The 20,558-nt window shown below is 39.9% G+C and overlaps 1 protein-coding gene across 1 annotated transcript; it reads left to right on the forward strand.

The window, feature by feature from the left end:
- Window positions 1–352: 352 nt before the first annotated feature.
- icmt (isoprenylcysteine carboxyl methyltransferase) lies at window positions 353–20,380 on the forward strand. The gene is made up of 5 exons (XM_050064716.1): window positions 353–650; window positions 8,843–8,931; window positions 9,284–9,453; window positions 11,610–11,827; window positions 13,592–20,380. Exons 1-5 carry the CDS (start codon window positions 432–434, stop codon window positions 13,769–13,771), a joined length of 876 nt encoding a protein of 291 aa, XP_049920673.1. The 5' UTR covers window positions 353–431; the 3' UTR covers window positions 13,772–20,380.
- Window positions 20,381–20,558: the final 178 nt, after the last annotated feature.

Genomic DNA, 20,558 nt, shown 5'->3' on the forward strand with positions numbered 1-20,558 from the left:
ATATATATATATATATATATATATATACATACATGTATGTGTGTATATGTATGTATATATTAATATATATATAGATATAGATATAGATATAGATATAGATATAAGGTTTTGTGTGTCGCACAATTAAAAAAAAAAAAAAAAACTGATATGGGTCTGATCACTTTTTTAATGAATTGACATCATTCCAGACAGGATGTAAGTGTGTCTGTGACTTCCTGTACGGACTGAAGGCTGCTGGAAACTGTCCGACTTCACCGCAGTTTTTTGTCACCGCCCCCCGCTACGGCCGCCTGCTTCCGTCTGCTTTCTAGGCGAGGCGCAGTTCATCTCGAACGTTTTGGACCAAAATGTGAAAAAGCCGTACTGGACATCGCGAGGTTGCCATTGAGGTCTCGCGATAGTTCGTTTCTCGAGCACACAGTACTTCCATCATGGCAGGCAGTAAGTTGGTGCTGGAAGGTAGAGTAAGTGTAAAAGCATTTGTTTTAGGACTCAGCGTGATTGTAATTCCATTAATCAGAACGTGGTTTGGACATCTCGACTGGGTCTTTGATTATCTGACGGAAACTCCCGGGAAAATAGTGATTTGTATCCACATTGCAGTTATCAACGGCCTCTTGCTAATCATATACAGAGGACCTCTATACAAGGTAAGTATTGACGTTAGGTAACGTTAACGTTAGCCAACTTCCTGACTTGATTCCGATTTTATCTCATTAAGAGTAAAGTGCACATAACTTCCAGTGCTGTCTCGCGGTAAAGTATTTCATTAGCTCAAGCTAATGTTGGCACAGTTGACTGACATAACGTCATTTAAACTTTAATGTTGCACAGCTAATATTAATCGCCTAGCTAGCTAACATTAGCTACCTGTGTAGTTAACCAGACTAACGGTAATCTTATTAGCAAAAGAGGAACAAGACAGTTGGCGTTGATGTGCTCAAGATAGAAACCTAAGCCCGGTAAAGCTGCAGTGGCTTCTTCCTTATTTATATGTTGGTTTGCCACTTTACAACCGAATTTAAGAGTGTGTGGTGATGATGGTAAAATATCTTCTTCCATATAACGTTAATGCTCAGTGTGTGGTTTTATCACCGGGTAGCCTAATACATAATTAAAAAGCCAGATATTAAGTATGAGTTTGGCGAGAGCCCCGGATAGAGAGTCTGCAATATAGCCCGCTGAAATTTGCTGTTAATCTGAATTAGCAATGCGATCAACTGGTGTTAAAGGGATAGTTGAGGTGTTCTGAAGTGGGGCTGTATGGGGCATTTATCCATAAACAGTAAATTGACACATATGTCCGTCAGCACACCTCAAGTTTGGAGAAGCAGGCTGGAGTCTGACATGGAAGCTAAGCAATGTACTGCTGTGGAGGGGTCAGCAACAAAATGAATTTTAGACACTGAAAAAACGTCCCACTTAAAAAACAACAACAATATATTAGTTCAAGTGTACGGTGTATTGAGAGTGTTTTCACTGTTGTACGTCACTGTCAGTGATTTTCAACAAGAAAATTAACCCAGTATGGTGTTCCCTTGAAAGCCAGATTCCATTGAGAAAACAGTGATCTAACATTGCTGAGCACAGGAGCTGATGATCTACCTTTGCCTCCATCATTTATTTTGTTTGTGTGACTTTGGTGTTTAAAATGGGTAAGTTCTGATTCACCAAAGTCACACAATATCCCAAACTAAGTAACTGATCGAGGCAGTAGTAGACCAGCAGCTCTTGTGTTCAGCGAGCTAAAGTTACTTGGTGCTTCTCAGAGTCAAGGATGCTTCTTCCGTTGGTCAGGTCCTTCCGAGTCGGGTCCTACAGAAGCTAGGCAAGACTCCTTTCTAGCATTCCAACACTCATTGATGAGACAGGCTAGCGAGTGCCCAGGTGTGTGTCAATAGGTTCGTTCGAGATGAGCCAGGCCTGCGCAGATTCGGTCACTAGCGATCGGCGCACAATGCATGCCGGTTAGTGTTTTTTATTATTATTATTATTGTTATTGTTATTGTTATTGTTGTGCGACACACAATACCATACATACAGACATAAATCCATACATACTTACAAACATACAGGGGGTGCAGAGATCCAAATAAAACAAAGGTTAAAAAAAAAAAAAAAAAAAAAAGCAAAAGAACTTCACAGTTCATTTCCACAGAATTTCTCCATAATAGAGTGTGTTTTAGCAGCTTTCTTATTTCTAATGTCCTTGATTGTGGCAGCATAGCGGTGCAGTTCTTGTTGAAAGAGTACAATGTTTGGTTTAGATTTGGCCCATTTGTTTTTATGGATGTGAAATTTCCCCAAACTCAAGATCAACTGAAAAAAACACAAATCTGTGTCTTGGTCATCAAAATAAATAAAAATGCTTTTTTCCTGTAAACTGATCATTCTTCCTGTTTTCTCTTCTACAAAATGCTTAACATCTTTCCAAAAAGTTTTACTATAAGTACATTGATAAAATAAGTGAGAGATGGTTTCATCTTTAAGATCACAGAAATCACACAAGTATTCAATGTCCAGTTTAAATCTTTCAGGTGTTTTCTTTGCAGGGTAGATTTGATGTAAAATTTTAAACGAAACTTCTTTCACCTTGTTATTAAGACAGAATTTGTCACCAACCAGCCACGCTTTATGCCAGTTAACCTCTCCAAACTGTGCAGTCCAGTAAATTTGACCTCTTGGCAGAATCGTTGATTGTAAGCAGCTTCTCAAATATGTGTTAGAGCAGGATTTTTTTGTAATGTCTACCTCGCCAACAAAAATCTCACAATTACGATTTTCTGCAACAGCAGTATTTCTTTCAGTCCCTTTAAGAAGCTGCAGCACACCCTGTGGTAGTGCATCAAAAATCGCTGCATATTTCTTTGGCGTAACTGGCAACTGAAATTTTAAGAAAAAATTCTTCATAAGAATGTAAAAATCCTTGGTCATTAATAAGTTGGTTAACTAATAAAATTCCATGCTCCATCCAATCCTTATAAAACAGTGATTTTTTTTTATAAAGGATGTTTTCATTATTCCAAATTTAGTAACTGGTTGGTGAGAAGTTATGCTTGTAGATCAGTTTCCAGGCCAGCAAAGCTTATTTGCGAAAGTTTGACAGGAAACTTTTCAACTTTGTAGTTACATTTCAACAAAAACTGTATTCTACCTATTGAATTAAATACATGTGTGGCAAAAGAGTTCCAGAAGTTGTTCTTCTGTCTGCTTAAGTTAATTAAAAAGTTAATCTTAATAAAGCTATTTAATGTTTCAAAAGTTAACACATCCAAGCCACCATCCTTCTTGGCGTTACACAAGATATCTTTTTTTTTAAGTAATGGCATCTGTTCTTCCAGATAAAGTTAAATAAAGTTTGATCTAGTTTCTTAGAAACTACTGCAGGCATTTCTAGTGCTAGAGACAAATACACAGATCTTGATATTCCTTCAGCTTTAGACAACAACAACAACAACACTCTTGTTATTCCGATATGCTTCCAATAGTAAACTTCTCAATAACATCCTTTTCTCAACAATAGAAAATAAGGTAAATCAATGGCTGACATTGTTTCCCTCGGCCGAAATCTTATGGGGAGGAGATTTCAACACAGTGTTTGATGAAGGCTTGGACAGATGGCCTCCCAAAACCAAACAGATAACTGAATTGGAAAATATTTGCCACAGAATGAACTTGATTGATATATGGAGACAAAGATACCCACAGGAAAAAGTATACACTTGGAGCAATAAGAATAGATCCCTCCAATCCCGCATAGATTTTTGGTTAATTTCAGCAGAATTAGAAAATAAGGTAGACATAATCAAGATAGAACCCACAGTACTGACAGATCACAAGGCTATAGCAATCCAATTCCATCTTGGAGCTGATAGACAGAAGGTGAATAAAGACTATTGGAAATTAAACAAAACTCTGTTGCAAAATAAAGAATTTGTAAAGGAAAGCCAAAAAATCATTGATAAATGCTGGAGACAAGCAACATGCTAAAGAAATTTGGACTATACTGGGAATTAATGAAATATGAAATAAGAAAGTTAGCCATACGATTAAGCAGAAGGATAAGCAGCTACAATAAAGATAAAGACCTACAACTTGTCACCTAAATCATTCCATTATCAGAGAAAACTGACGCAACCAGCGATGAAGTGAAAGAATTGGCTTATCTGCAAACTGAATTGGATAAAATCTATGAGGAAAAGGCTAGAGGGGCCTTCATCAGATCCAGAAGGAAATGGCTAGAACAGGGGGAAAAATGCACCAAATATTTCTTCAATTTAGAAAAAAGAAATCATGAATTATCTTCCCTGAGCAAACTTATAATTAATGATTCTGTATGTGAAGATGGAAAACTAATCTCACAATATGTAGTGAGCTTTTATGAGAAGCTGTATCTTGCTGACCCCTTGAACAAAGATAAAATGGCATTATTCCTTCAAACCATACAACCAGATATTAGAAGAACAGATGAAGATTTCCAATTTATTTGTGACCAGAAAATAACTATAACAGAGGTGCAAAAATGTATTGATGCCCTTAAAGATAACAAAGCTCCGGGGAATGATGGGTTAATAGGGGAATTTTATAAATGCTTTAAACAATCAATTGCTCCATTTTTAGCTGGTCTGTTTGAAGAGGCTCTAGAAAAGCCCTTACCCCTTTTGAACATGACCAATATCATTTAAGTTGTTTATTATTTGATTCTGTTTTGCTTGTTTTGTTTTGTTTTATGTCGTATGCTTTATTTTATTTGACTTTATGTTTCTTTTAACATGTTAAATAAAATCGTTCAAATCAAAAAGAGGAACTGCCCGATACTCTGAGACAGGGTTTAATAAAACTAATTCCAAAACCAAAAAAAGATAAACTAAGCATTGAAAACTGGAGACCGATTAGTCTATTGAATAATGATGCAAAGCTTTTCACTCTCATCTTTGCTAAAAGATTAAAAATAGGATTAGCGGATATTATTGATGACGAACAATCTGGGTTTATGCCAGGAAGGAACATTGTAAATAACATTCGTCTGATATTAGATATGATAGATTATAATAAATTCATACCAGATGAGAGTTTTATTCTATATGTCGATTTTTATAAAGCATTTGACACAGTCAGTCACCAGTTTATTCAATGCTTTGGTTTTGGAAATAGGTTTCTGAGGGCAGTTCAAACACTTTATAAAGTAAGTAACAGCTCAATTAAGGTAACAAATGGTACAACCCCCAGGTTTAATATCAGTCGTGGAATCAGACAAGGATGCCCACTAAGTCCATTTTTGTTCTTGCTGGTCACACAGGTCATGGCAACACATATTAAAAGAAGCAACTTTCAGGGTATTCAAATTAGCTCAATTAGCAGATGATACAACAGTTTTTCTGTCCAATCAAAATGAGCTTGACACAGCTGTGCGGTGCATCAGGGAGTTTTCTGAGGTTTCTGGTTTGACAATGAACCTTAGTAAATGTGTGCTGTTTCCCCTTAAACACTGTGATCTGTTAGAATTGAGTGAGATTCCCATTAAACAAACTGTGACATACCTAGGTGAAGTGCTTGACAAAAACGAAAAAAGGTGCTAGGAGGTAAACTTTGAACCAATAACTCAACAAATAAAAAGAAAATTCAACATGTGGTTAATGAGGGATCTATCCTTAAATGGCTGGTTAGTTTTGTGTCCGACTTCATCCCGACTTGCTCTGAGGTATTACAAAACTGGATGGCGATAAAATCACGAGAGCGAGGCGGCCGCAGTTTTTAGAGCCAGGTGCTACAGCTGCTCTCCACCGACTGCACCGCCTGGCTCTCACCTGATCTAACAGCTGATTGGTGTAGATGTCGACTCAGCAATATGACGTTTTAGATAAAATTTGATTTGTCTGATTTGAAGGTTATTCGGTAACAGAAAACATGTTGTGTGACTGATGGTGAAGTTTAGTTGCCAGAGACAGAATACATTAATCATAAACTATACAGAGTCTACTGAATATTAACACTGGACTGTTTTAATTATTGAAGTAGGCCTATTTAGCAACACAGAGACTTGTGGTCAGTGGGATGTGAGGATTCCTATAATAACATGTGTACAGATGTGAAGCCCTGACTATATCTGACTGATCTTTAATGAAAGCTGTTGTCTTTTTTTTTTTTTTTACTCTGAAAATATTAACCTTATAGTCAGTCACAATTTATATAGCCTGTGTAGTTGAGGGGACAGGTCAAACTGATATGATGCTGATTTACATGAAAATAGGATAAATCATGAACATAAACTACAGATCACCTGTAAAGCATTTTAATAAATTAATCTATTCTACACTGACCAAAAATATAAACGCAACTCTTGTGTTTTTGCTCCCATTTTTCATGAGCTGGACTCAAAGATCTAAAACATTTTCTATACACACAAAAGACCATTTCTCACAAATATTGTTCACAAATCTGTCTAAATCTGTGTTAGTGAGCACTTCTCCTTTGCCGAGATAATCCATCCCACCTCACAGGTGTGGCATATCAAGATGCTGATTAGACAGCATGAATATTGCACAGGTGTGCCTTAGGCTGGCCACAATAAAAGACCACTCTGAAATGTGCAGTTTTGCTTTATTGGGGGGGTCTGGGGCTGTCAGAAAACCAGTCAGTATCTGGTGTGACCACCATTTGCCTCACGTAGTGCAACACATCTCCTTCACATAGCGTTGATCAGGTTGTTGATTGTGGCCTGTGGAATGTTGGTCCACTCCTCTTCAATGGCTGTGCGAAGTTGCTGGATATTGGCAGGAACTGGAACACGCTGTTGTATACGTCGATCCAGAGCATCCCAAACATGCTCAATGGGTGACATGGCCGGTGAGTATGCTGGCCATGCAAGAACTGGGATGTTTTCAGCTTCCAGGAATTGTGTACAGATCCTTTCAACATGGGGCCGTGCATTATCATGCTGCAACATGAGGTGATGGTCGTGGATGAATGGCACAACAATGGGCCTCAGGATCTCGTCACGGTATCTCTGTGCATTCAAAATGCCATCAATAAAATGCACCTGTGTTCGTTGTCCATAACATACGCCTGCCCATACCATAACCCCACCGCCACCATGGGCCACTCGATCCACAACGTTGACATCAGCAAACCGCTCACCCACACGACGCCACACACGCTGTCTGCCATCCTGAACAGTGAAAACCGGGATTCATCCGTGAAGAGAACACCTCTCCAACGTGCCAGACGCCATTGCCTCTCCAACGTGCCAGACGCCATTGAATGTGAGCATTTGCCCACTCAAGTCGGTTACGACGACGTACTGCAGTCAGGTTGAGACCCCAATGAGGATGACGAGCATGCAGATGAGCTTCCCTGAGACGGTTTCTGACAGTTTGTGCAGAAATTCTTTGGTTATGCAAACCGATTGTTGCAGCAGCTGTCCGGGTGGCTGGTCTCAGACGATCTTGGAGGTGAACATGCTGGATGTGGAGGTCCTGGGCTGGTGTGGTTACACGTGGTCTGCGGTTGTGAGGCCGGTTGGATGTACTGCCAAATTGTCTGAAACGCCTTTGGAGACGGCTTATGGTAGAGAAATGAACATTCAATTCACGGGCAACAGCTCTGGTGGACATTCCTGCAGTCAGCATGCCAATTGCACGCTCCCTCAAAACTTGCGACATCTGTGGCATTGTGCTGTGTGATAAAACTGAACATTTTAGAGTGGCATTGTGCTGTGTGATAAAACTGAACATTTTAGAGTGGCCTTTTTATTGTGGCCAGCCTAAGGCACACCTGTGCAATAATCATGCTGTCTAATCAGCATCTTGATATGCCACACCTGTGAGGTGGGATGGATTATCTCGGCAAAGGAGAAGTGCTCACTAACACAGATTTAGACAGATTTGTGAACAATATTTGAGGGAAATGGTCTTTTGTGTGTATAGAAAGTGTTTTAGATCTTTGAGTTCAGCTCATGAAAAATGGGAGCAAAAACATAAGTGTTGTGTTTATATTTTTGTTCAGTGTAATTAAAACAACTAGAGACTGAAAACAAACTGATATATGGGTCTGATCACTTTTTTAATTAATTAACATCATTCCGGACAGGATGAAAGTGTGTCTGTGACTTCCTGTATGGACTGAAGGCTGCTGGAAACTGTCCGACTTCACTGTGGCTTTTTGTCACCGCCTCCTGCTGCAGCCGTCTGATCTCGTCTACTTTCCAGACGAGGCGCAGTTCATCTCGAACGAGCCTATTAAAGAGGCCCCACCTTCAATTCCAGCAAATCGTGCGCAAAGAATTGTGGGTATTTTGTGCCCATTGAAGATACATATGCGCACCACTGAAAATTATCTGAAGGAAGGACTTTAAGATGTAGCCTCCTTGAAATTCACCCATTTAAGGATCCTTCCTTGACTTTGAAAAGCACCATCTGTTTTTGTCAATGGAGCCTTGTGGCTTTGATGAGAGCATAAATAGATGGGGAATTGAAGCCATCAAGGGCTGTCTGACGAAAAAAGTTAAAGTTGTGAAAATACTGTAATTATAGCATACACTTAAACTGATACTGTTTTTTAGATGGCACTTTTTTAAGTGGCTAAAATAGGTTTTGTTGCTGACCCCTCCACAGCAGTTCATCATTTAGCTTATGTGTTGGACTCCTGCCTGCTTCCCCAAACTGTGAGCGTGCTGACTGAAATCTAGCATATGTAGTACACTGAATATGGACAAGTACCCTAAACAACCCCTCTTCAAAAAATCTGAACTGTCCCTTAAAGCTGTCTAGAGAGAAATAGGGGTTTGTTTAGGTCTAGCTAGCTGGTTGACCCGGGATAACCTGAGTGTCCTAACTTGTTCTAGGTTGCTGTGAGAGCCTGCTTTCTGGGAGTTACTTTTGGCTGTGGCTTAATTATAAGCTGCTCTGAAACCACTTGGACACATTTCGGCTGGTATGTACATATTTGCAGACATCAGTCATTTAGTATGGTCAGTATATTAAGTAACATGAAACTGTAGAAATTTCATGATTTGGTTTAGTTAAATCTTGTATCCATGTGTTTATTAATAGTACCCACCCAATAGTATTCCCTGACTTTTTTTCATTTTGTATTGTTTCACACCATAGAATCACAGTGTATTAAATTACACTGAAGACCACAGTAATGATAATTCCTTGGTTAGTTAAGCTCTACAGAGTTACACAGTGAACCAGTGTATGCACCATATTTTGACAGCGGATGTGTATTTTGTAGTCCAGGCCTACTGCAGTTGAACATGTGTAGTAATAGTGCCTCTCTGCAGGTACATGTGCTCGCTGTCATTCTTCCATTACTCTGAGTACCTGGTGACGGCCATCATCAACCCTCGCAGCCTGTCACTAGACTCATTCCTGCTCAACCACAGTGTGGAGTACACCCTGGCTGCGGTCTCATCATGGGTGGAGTTCACTGTGGAGAAACTGACCGTTCCAGGTTGGTGTGTCTTCAGTCTCATTGTCAGTCCACTCAGCACCATTGTGTGTATTTTACTGGTAGCAGTAGAAAGGTTTGCCTGTCAGTATTCCAGTTAGTGTTGTCACGGTACCAAAATTGGGACCCACGGTACGATACCAGTGAAAGTATCACGGTTCTGAGTAGTATCACGATACCAAAGCAAAAATTAGGCAGATGTGCCTTTTGTCATTTATAAAAAGATAAATCACTTTTCTATAATACATCAATGATATTTCAATGGAATAAATTACTTATTGACTTATTCATACTTCAAAATGGCATCAATAAGTGATTAACATAGGGGGATCAAAATAAAATAAATAAATACAATAAAAATCAACCAGCCACCCTCCTCCCCTGACAAGTAAAGAACAGTCCCTTAAGTGCGGCTTATTCATACTTCAAAAACAGCATCAATAAGTGATTAACATGTAATTATAACTACTTGCAGTGAAAATGAAGAGACCCCACACCAGTCTTTCTGTTAACCAGGGCTCTACGCTAACCTTTTTCACTAGGAGCACATGTACTCCTAACTGAAAAAATGTAGGAGCATCATGTGTGTGGTAAGGGCCCAGCACACACACACAGGGCTACCTTGGGCCTGCTGCTCTACTATTTGACACTAAGGATGTCTTTAGTCCACTGGCTTTTGTAGTTGGGTCACCTGGCACGCTTAGCTGAGTTCATTGGAGTTCAATTTTAAAAACTGTTGTTGCTATTAGTCACTTACACACAAAAACATGAGAAAATGGGGTCCAGGTTGAAAAATACCGAAGTTACCCTTTTACGTTTTACAGATTTCAGTCCTGGTTGATCTGGCGACAGACCTGGGGTCCTCAGACATGAAGTCTGCAGTTTGACCCTCTTACAAAAAGCAGGTGATGTGTCCAACTGCTCAGCCTCAGCTCTGTAGGTAGAGAGGGATATACAGAGACAGGGAATTAGAAAATTGCAGGTTGAGTAGAAACATAAAGTACAGAAGATCAAATCTTAAATTGAAACTTGTTACTGGTTTGTTCCAAATGTTTCAACCTTCAGTCAGTTTTTGAAAGTGAAATGAGTTTGGTTTAGGTTAGACTGAATTTAACACTTAAAGGGAAATTTCGGTTTATTTCAACCCGTCTCCTATCGTCCTAAATTTGTTTCAAGGGACTAGTGACATAGAAATAATAGTTAGCATGGTAGCCGTTAGCCTAGATACAGCCGGGGCGCATAGTAGCGTCAGACCTGTTAAAACATAAGTGAACGGGCATACCTTCAAGTGCAAAGTTAGTCCAGAAGCTTTTTTTCCACAAAGACCGCCTCATATCGTTAGGATAAATGTCAGAGAACATATAGAAAACGACATGTAAACGTGTTGTCTTACCTTACCAGTGTGCTGCCATGTTTGTTTACCATCTAGCTCTGCTTTCCAAAGCGTGGCCGAAATATCGCGAGAACAAGCAGCGATCTCATACCGTGCGCAGGCCGGCGGGCTGCAAGGCTGCAAGGCTGCATAGCTCTGGAGATTGCTGGTGTACCTGTGAATGTGCCCCAGTGCGGTTGCAGCCTTATTTTCAAGGTCTGGATGTGACCGAGGACGAGACACCTCCACCTGGAGTAACGTTAGTATCCAGCTGGGCTTTATCTAGAGCTGGCGAGATCTATTTCGGCTGCGCTTTGGAAAGCAGAGCTAGATGGTAAACAAACATGGCAGCACACCGGTAAGGTAAGACAACACGTTTACATGTCGTTTTCTATATGTTCTCTGACATTTATCCTAACGATATGAGGCGGTCTTTGTGGAGAAAAAGCTTGTTTAGTGGACTAACTTTGCACTTGAAGGTATGCCCGTTCACTTACGTTTTAACAGGTCTGACGCTACTATGCGCCCCGGCTGTATCTAGGCTAACGGCTAACATGCTAACTATTATTTCTATGTCACTAGTCACTTGAAACAAATTTAGGACGATAGGAGACAGGTTGAAATAAACCGAAATTTCCCTTTAATTCTCAAGGTTGAGTCTGAAAAATTCTTAATTCGGACTAGACTTGGAAAGAAGCAGAGGTCCATCTCAGACTCTACATGACATTCATCATACTGAGATTTTCGTGTGTCCACCAGTATTTCATCTGCCTGTCTTCTCTCTCAGAGCTGAAGCAGCTGAACTGGGTGAGCGTCGTGGGTCTGCTAATGGTGTTGTGTGGTGAGGGCCTGCGGAAGGCAGCCATGTTGACAGCTGGCTCTAACTTCAACCACATTGTCCAGAATGAGAAGGCCCAGAGCCATGTGCTGGTCACTACCGGGGTCTACTCCTACTTCAGACACCCGTCTTATGTGGGCTGGTTCTACTGGAGCACAGGAACACAGGTGAGCTGCCACAGCACTGCTCAGCCTCATGCTCAGCTCATTCTTAAACAGTACACCAGTACCATATTAAAATCACATCTCTCTTGTAATGCTGCAACTCAGATTGATACCTGGTTTGGATTTTTCAGACACTGTCATCAGAATGATATTCATCAATCCGCCAAGACAACCAAATAATGAAGTGCATGCTAGATTTTAGCAACAATTCGCTGTTGAACAGTTTCCTTTCTTTTTTATCTGTTAACTGCAGGTGTGGTGTTATTTTGTATAGCAAGTTTACTACCATGTTTATCCATTATTTGCTGTCACTATTTATTTGGGTTTACAGGCTACCCAATCCAATCCAAGTAATACCTTTATTACTGTAGACTGCAAAACACATCATTCTGAGCTTTGAGTATATTTAAATTTGATCTTTTGTTGAGGTACTGGTTAAATATCAACATCAACACAACAAGAATTCACCAACACTCTGTTACACTCGGGTTACAGTTAAGTGGAGCTATGGTTATAGCTCGGCTAGGCCATTCAGTTGGAATGGGAGAGGATTCAATTTATTGAATGAAGTATGTCCGACTCCGCTATGATAGGTGGTGATATGCCCTCTTTCAGCTTTTTAGTATTGGACCTTTCCAGTTGACCTATTACGTCACAGACCAAACAATAGACAAACAAGTTAGCTACATTAGCTAGCAGCAAACTGGTACCATGGTGGACAACTTTACAGCTCCATACATTTTGTATGTCCTGTATGCTTTAGTTTTTCTTTTCTTCTCTTCTTCTGTCACACATATAATGCTATTCAACTTGCAGGTCAAAGCCCTGGGCGGAAACTAGTGAGCAGAGTCCTGCACTGGTCCATTTTTGAAAACCCACACCCGCCCATACCCCTAAAGCTTAATACCAGAGCTGACCCATTATCCGTCATTATGTCTGCTAAAGCTGCACCCGCCCACACCTGTTAATTAAAGTGTTGCGACCCACACACACCGATCTGCATGAAACTCGGTGAACATAATCTAGGGACCAATATCTAAAGTTCCCTCTTGGCAAAAGTTGGAAAACTTACTAAAACTGAGCTTCTATAAGGCAATGAATATTGCAGAGGGCGTGGCTCATCACATAGTGTGTCATTCTGTCAGTCAGTCATTCTGTCTGTCTCACGTTTTTCTTACTCACTGACGTGGTCAATCTATGTGAAACTGCACATAGGCATTGAGGATTGGCATAGGTAGAAGGTGACAAAGCTACCAATGGGTATGGACTAGTTGTGAAGTAATGGGAAACGTGTTCCAGTGCTGCCTGTCTGTTCCTACAGGTGTACAAAATATAGTGTAATTTGCAGAGACTATCGGAACAATAAATTGAGTGCAATATCATACCCAGATTCTAAAAATATCTGTGCCAACCACGAACTGTAGCACCCTGGTTGCATTTGATAATCCGCTGATATTAAAATTCCTTCATATGACTGACATGGGTCATTATTGTCGTTATCAAGATTTCCTCCTCTGCCACCCACCTCTCAAATTTCACAGCTGCATTTTGGATGATTTGGTCCGCAGAACCAGTTTATGTTAAAATGTGTTAGAAATCTTAGAAGAAAAATCCTAAGCAAAAACTGTATATTCCAACACTGGTGCTCAGAGCTTTAATAACTGACAGATGAAATTATATTAGTAGTGGTTAGCTGTTACTTGGTTGTAAAGAGACATTTCCCACATGTTCAGTTTTGTTTACTGATGAGACTGTTGCCTGTTGCAGGTCATGCTGTGTAACCCTGTGTGTATACTGGGCTATACGATAGCCAGCTGGCGGTTCTTCCGGGAGCGAATCGAGGAGGAGGAGCTCTCCCTCATCCATTTCTTTGCCGAGGACTATGTGGAGTACAAGAAGAAGGTTCCCACTGGGCTGCCCTTCATCTCAGGCATCCGTGTCAACTAGTCCCTGGACCTGGATGCTGGACTCAGCAGACTTTAAGCACTAAGGCTCGTCAGACCTGGTGGGTGTGTGGCATCTGCCATTGTGGCTGCCCTCCAGAGGGAAACCCTGCAGCTGGCTGAGAGCCTGTAGCTCACAGACAGAGACTGTGACAACTGGGATGGCGGCACGCAGCTGGGCTGCTGTTTTTCTACCAACTTCCAAATCCAGTTAAAGACCGGACAACCTCCACTGTACCACATGTATTCCAATAACACCCACCCCATCTGTTTATGTTTGCATGCTTAGACCATGCTAAGAGTTTTCACTGATGACCTGCTGTTTAAAGATACTGCACTGGGCTCTTTGATGTCATATATCAGCAGAGAGTTAAATGACAATTCTCTGAAGTTTAATGCAGTGTTTGGAGGGAATCCATCATGTTTATTTTTTTTTCTTTAATGATATGATATGAATATTTTTAAGAAGTTGCCACCACTGTCCCTAGTTCAGTAAAAAAAATCCACTGTTCCTAAATGTTCCTACTTTTGAGAAATGCTTAAAGGTAAAGTGTGTAAGAATAGGGGGATTTGGTGGTGTCTAGCAGTGAATTACAGATTGCAACCAGGTAAAACTTCTGGCTAGAATTCCTTCAGTGTTCATTGTTCAGAAGGTTTTTATAGAGAGCCAAATTATCCACAACGATCCATTCATCACCACAACAAACAGACCAGGTGATTAAACTGGTAAAAACACTGAGTAAGGTGCCATACACATGCCATGTTTTTGCGCCCTCAAATTCATTGTTTTTAATGTAGACCCACAGCGGGCGCGCTCAAATGCCAGAGTGACACCATTGCAGCGCACACCCTTTCCGTAACGCCTGTTTTTCAGGGTGCAACAATTGCGCCCTGAGATAAACAGAGTTCACCTTTTGGATCACAGCTGACAGACACTTCTCTCTTCATCCGAGAATTAGTCTGTAAAAAATATGGAGAAGTTGATCATTTTAGTGCAGGGCTGCCAGAGCTTTACATCTGTCCCACAGACAGTAGGCCTGGACACAAACCACACCTGGAATAAGATCAGCTCTGCACTCTCAATTTCAGGTAAATAGTTATGATACGGTGCTTGTTAAGGTTGCCTAGCAACCTTAGATGCAGCCTGCTGCCACATTCTTGAAAGCTGGCACAAGACACAAAACAAGAGCAGCAACTAATGCCCAACCTCTTGTTTTCCAGCCGATTAAAGACATGGCCTGTGTATGGCCCCTAAAGCAGTTTCATGTTACCAACCAGTGTAACTCTAGCGCTGCTCATGCAGTTGGGCTTCTTACTATGGCAGCTGACGCGAAAACTCAGACGGCCCTATGTGGAGTCGGTGTTGGGTTTGTCTTATCTTGGCTACTGTAGAAACATGGTGGTGCAAAATAGCGATCTCCATAAATGAAGACCTGATCCATATGTAGACATAAATGGCTCATACCGAGATAAGGAGAACACAGCAATTCTTATCTTCAGGTGATTATACATTAAAATAAACATACTTATTATGTTATGTTCTATTTCTGTCAATATATCCCCCTAAATCCTACACACTGGACCTTTAAAGCAATTCTCCCCTGGAAATAGTATCATTTAGATATCAATCAGTCATCCCCTTAAGTAGAGCTCTTCACAGATCCACTCTGTGTCTAGTATCAAAGAGTCATCTCTGGACATGAGGCTGTGTCAAAATAATTTTGACCCTATCGGAATAGGGTCCTGTTGTATCGCTGCAGGTCTCCGATCTGCATGTATCATTATGAGGCCAATGGAGAGTGTGAAATGCGCAGGATAAACGACGTGTTTGCATTGTTAGGGCCAATTCTCTATTTTTGTTTTGTTATTGTAATGTGTTAAAACACGTCATGTTAGAGTGTGTCTTCCACAGGTCTGTTTCTGATTGGATTTGTTTGAGAGTGCAGACCTCTTCCCTCTTTAAAGGCAACTCTGAAAGGTTTGTGTCTTGCCCCTTTATGGAAGGTGGCTGCTTTAGGCAACTCACATTCACAGTAGTTACAGTACAAAAATGAGCCAAACGTATAGACCACTGCAAATAGTTTCTCCACACCAGAGCTACATGCACTACTTCGTCATGCCATGGCCTCCACATCGCTCCGGAGCTCTGCCACAACTTGTGTGTTTAAGGTGAGAGTTAATTTAAGCAGCAGTTGAACATACACATATTTTCGGTCATGTCCCTTATGATAATGTATTTTTTAAGGTGGAAAATCCTTCAACAGAATAGACCATGTGCCGCTCAAGCTGTCCACTAAAACTAAGAATATTGGTAGCTCTTTAAACACCACATGGGTAAACCAGTACAGTGGAGCAAGAAGTGACATTACATTTTTTTAATTTAAGAATTTATACTCGGAAGCTTTATGTAACAATATTAGAAGTAATAAATGTGTAATAGGTTTCTAGCAGGTTTTAGGGACTGCTTAAATGCAGTTTCTGTGGAAGCTCCATATTTACAGATCACTAAATATATATAGCCAGTAGTGGCCTGATTTATGTCTAACCCTGATATCCACTTCCTCAATGTGCACTCTAAAACACAAATCACGGCATCAGTTTGAATGAAACTGTCAGGCAGATTTTTAAAAAAATTTTATGAAGCTGCATAAAATGATAATTCCTTGTTTGTTTCTCTGTCATTTAACTGTGACATGTTTCTGTAGACAGGAGCATGTGGCATGATAGATTGTGATTCTACAAGTTGTGTTTCATCAAAGAAAATAAGAACTGGGTTTACCTCCTGAGCATTGTCAGTACAGGAATGGAAGTCTTGACATCAATCTCTGTTGTAGCCTCTCATTTAATTTTTAATATATAAATCTTGTTTTTGCTTTGCTTTGTGATAAGTCACCATCCTGAGGAGTACTATTTACTCTCATTTCTATCATCAGTTCATTGTTGTGCTTCTCCTTTTAAACCTTTAATGGTCATGATGTGTTATAAAAGAAAAAGACATATATTGGCAAAAGGGTTGAGGTAGGCTCACTCTGCAGCTCTCTTTCTCTCACTGATCCATCTGAATGTCTTCACAGTGCTGCTATCCACTCAGAACCCTGATCTAATTGTGTGTTTGAGAGGCTGGTAAAATAGTCTGAAGATTTTCAGGAGCAAAGATGCTCTGTAGGTAAATTTAAAAAAAAAAAAATTAAAGGTACCCTGTGGTATTTCTGAGCACTAGTGGCACTGTAGTGCCATGTTTGAATGAGTATGAGAATGTATGTATGTGTGGGTGTGTGGGTGTCAACAATGAAAACTTCACTAGGCAACATTTAAGAAAATTAATCATCTTATTCCGAATGTTTAGGAATAACACCATGTTTTTGGAAGATTGTCCCATTGCTTAACCAATGTACAAAAAAAGAAAAACAACATCAAAAGGATTATTTTCCAGGGTAGAAAAGAAATGTATAATCAGAGGTTTATGATATCACATAGGGACTAACTAAGATGCTATGTTGTGTTAGTTACAGAGTCAAGCAGGAGCTATGGAGGGGAAAAGAACAAATTTGTGTAAGCTACTATTTTGTGCTCTCAAACAAGTGATGCACACTTTGTACTTTAAATAATTGATTATTTGCGTGTACAAATTAATTGAATGAATCCATAAACAGTAGTTGGCGTTTAAACATGTATCTAAGGAACGTCAAAGACATTTCTTTGGAAAAATGTGGGACTGTGGGAATCTCGTTCTCATTCATGTATATCCCTAATTAGACGAGTTATAGTTGCTAACGTCTTCACCCAGTCCATCACAGATACCTTAAGCCCCATTTCACCCAAGCAGTATGGTATGGTATGGTTCAGTTCAGTTCGATACATGATTTTTTTCTGTTTCTACTGTGAAACGTTGTGGATGGAACCAATTGAACCGTCTGTCAGTCTGTTGATTGGTCAATAGCATACAGTTACTCTGCTCAGGGCTAAGTTGTGGCTGGTTTTGAGGCTTATGTACCTTCCCTAGCCTTCCCATCCAGATGTTCCTCCTAGGAGGCCTTCACCATCGCCACAACAGGAGTCAGAGCGAGCTAGACCTCCATGTTAAATGTCAGCATTATGGTTTAATGCTATGTTCTGTTGATTCACACATAATTATTAATTCAGCAAATTATTAACATGCGGGATTTGTTATTTAGATTAGTTGAACAGTATATGTGGGATTAAGTCAAATAAACTACAGTTGGTGTGTCCATGGCAACAAAGGAACATGCCACACAACAGTGTGGCTCACTGATGTGTTTTTAGACAACACTGAGTACGGTTACATGGACATGAATAACCCATTCATGATGAGTTTTTGAGTATCCTGTTTATCTGTTTAATGTAAACACTATATTGTGTGAATGGGAAACCTGAATATGCTAGCTGGAGTACTCTGAAAAAATCCAGGATGGGGTAATATGAATAACCCAATTTCTCTGTGTTCATGTAAACAACATATCCTGAAAATGATCCAATATAAGTCTCGTAAACTGGTTATTCATGTCCATGTTACCACACTCAATGAACCTCTGTTGCACAGAGGAAGAAGATATATCAGGCTTTGAATACATGTACAATACTTGTTAAAAAGATACATTCATTATTAGTCCAACTCTGCACATGAGATTTGTGACAATAGAGAATTAGAATATATACACATATATAGACCTATCCTCTTAAAGACAGATTCAGAGCATATTTATTTCAGGTTACTGCCCATAAATATAGTGTGAACTATAAGCACCTCAACATAACTTAGTCATTGACCCTACAACTGTATGTTAAAGTTTTAGCGTGGCACTGACCTAATGTTACCTAGCATAATGCATGCTAACATTTTAGCTTGTTACCTTCAATAGACATTTTTTTGTTTTTTTTGTTTTACGATGTTGGCTTTGTACTACTAACTTACCACTTCCACTTTTTTATGCTACAGTTTTAGCATGATAACTATCACTACACAGTCTATGCTAAAGTAAGGAGCAGGCTAATGGCTACTGATCCCACTCAGGACTACTGCAAAACTTCACTTAAAAGCCTAGTCCTAATTAAACACCCAGTCCCTTATACTGGTCTGGTGTGGCTACACATTTTGACAAAGACCTGTCTCAATTAGAAGCTTGGTCTGGTTGACGAGCAGTTCATTTTTATAAAATAAATGTTTACACTTTGTCAATATGGAGATGCTACATATTGTTAGCTTGATTAGATTTTCCGCGATTCAATTGTTCAGTTCATTTTACTTAAACTACAGTATTTCATACAGTATACAGTGATTCATTGAGATTTACCAGCCAAGTAAACAAGAGAGATGAAAAAAAAGTGGCAACTCACTACCTCTGAAGCAGTCATATAGTCAGAATATGTGTGCATTCCTTGATTACCCTCTAAGTTATTCATACTTCTTAATATTCCATCAAAAGAATCAAATATTAATCCAAGTTTTGAGTATTGTTTTAACAGGATAAAGTGTTGTGTCGATAGGCCATGTAGCTACTTTCATCCTCAGGTGCAGTAAAACGAGTGTCGTAACTCTGTCTATCTGATGCGCTGTCTCTCGGAGCTAGACCAAATGAATGATTCATAATTGATATGTTTGAAGAAACAATTTCATTGTATTTCCCATCTTTGCTGAGCAACAGTTTTATGTAAAAGGAATTAGAGGCCTGTCCCATATAGACGCCTGTCCCGAATATAGGCCTGTTGAGTTCAGTGATTTAAGTCATTAATAACCTGGGCTATTGATTGAAGTTTTACAGTGTCTTTGAACACAAGAAATATTCACCCAGTTTATTAAAATAGCTGACCAATGGCACAATCTACTGAATACTGGATTTCTGTAATTCAGGTAAAGAATGCACGTGCGTTTTGGGGTGAGTGTTAACAGTCTCAGTTTCAAGTGACACTTGTAGCATATCTGTGAAGGGCACTCTGTTGAGTGAATAATGAAACTGCTGTGTGCAAGGTGTTAGGATAATGAGTCGACTGTTGCAACATGGTACACCTGAGTTAAGTGTTGAATATGTTGCACTTTTATTGTATAGGCTAGGTGATCATTTATCATATAGGCCTGATTAAACAGTTTAAAAATTCTGAAAACTGTTACTGTTATGTCTATATCATTCCCATTATGCAGATATGATTTATTAACTGGATAACCTGGTGCTTAGGTCTACATGTACAACAAGATAAATAAAGTGGACATATCTGTGTTTGGGGTGGCACGGTGGTGTAGTGGTCAGCACCGTCACCTCACAGCAAGATGGTTAGGGGTTTGACTTGGTTGGTGACTCTAAATTGGTGTGAAACTGAGCGTGACTGGTTGTCTCTGAGTGTTGGCCCTGTGATAGTCCTGTGACCTGTTTAGGGTGTTTCCCCCCTCTTGGCCAATGTCAGCTGGGATAGGCTTCAGCCTCCCAGCGACCCTTCACCAGGATAAGCGGTTATGGATAACGAATAAATAAATATTGTATTGGGCCTGCTCTCCTCCTCCCCCTCGGCGAGTAAAAAACTGACATTCCCCACCTTCTTTGGAACCAAAGAACTGACCATTCCCCCCTCCCCAGCATTAGATTAACTCTGATTTTAATATATGTGTAAATGATAAAATTGTTTTAACCCTTTTTAGCATTGTGTTGTCATTTGCCCTTACATTACTGGGTGTCAAATAGTGAATCAGCAGACCCACTGTAAGTATTGCAGTAGGGGTGTTATAACACCCCTAGGAATAAGTCCTAAAACTCAGAAATGAGTTAGCATTTTAACACTCC

The sequence above is a fragment of the Epinephelus moara genome, chromosome 16, assembly GCF_006386435.1.
Source record: "Epinephelus moara isolate mb chromosome 16, YSFRI_EMoa_1.0, whole genome shotgun sequence".
NCBI lineage: Eukaryota > Metazoa > Chordata > Actinopteri > Perciformes > Serranidae > Epinephelus > Epinephelus moara.

Bases quoted from the DNA above. Each gene is read 5' to 3' on its own strand.
- icmt (XM_050064716.1), top strand. From the start codon at position 432: ATGGCAGGCAGTAAGTTGGTGCTGGAAGGTAGAGTAAGTGTAAAAGCA. The intron at 651-8,842 runs GTAAGTATTGAC...AACTTGTTCTAG, and splicing joins ACAGAGGACCTCTATACAAG to GTTGCTGTGAGAGCCTGCTT. The intron at 8,932-9,283 runs GTATGTACATAT...GCCTCTCTGCAG, and splicing joins ACTTGGACACATTTCGGCTG to GTACATGTGCTCGCTGTCAT.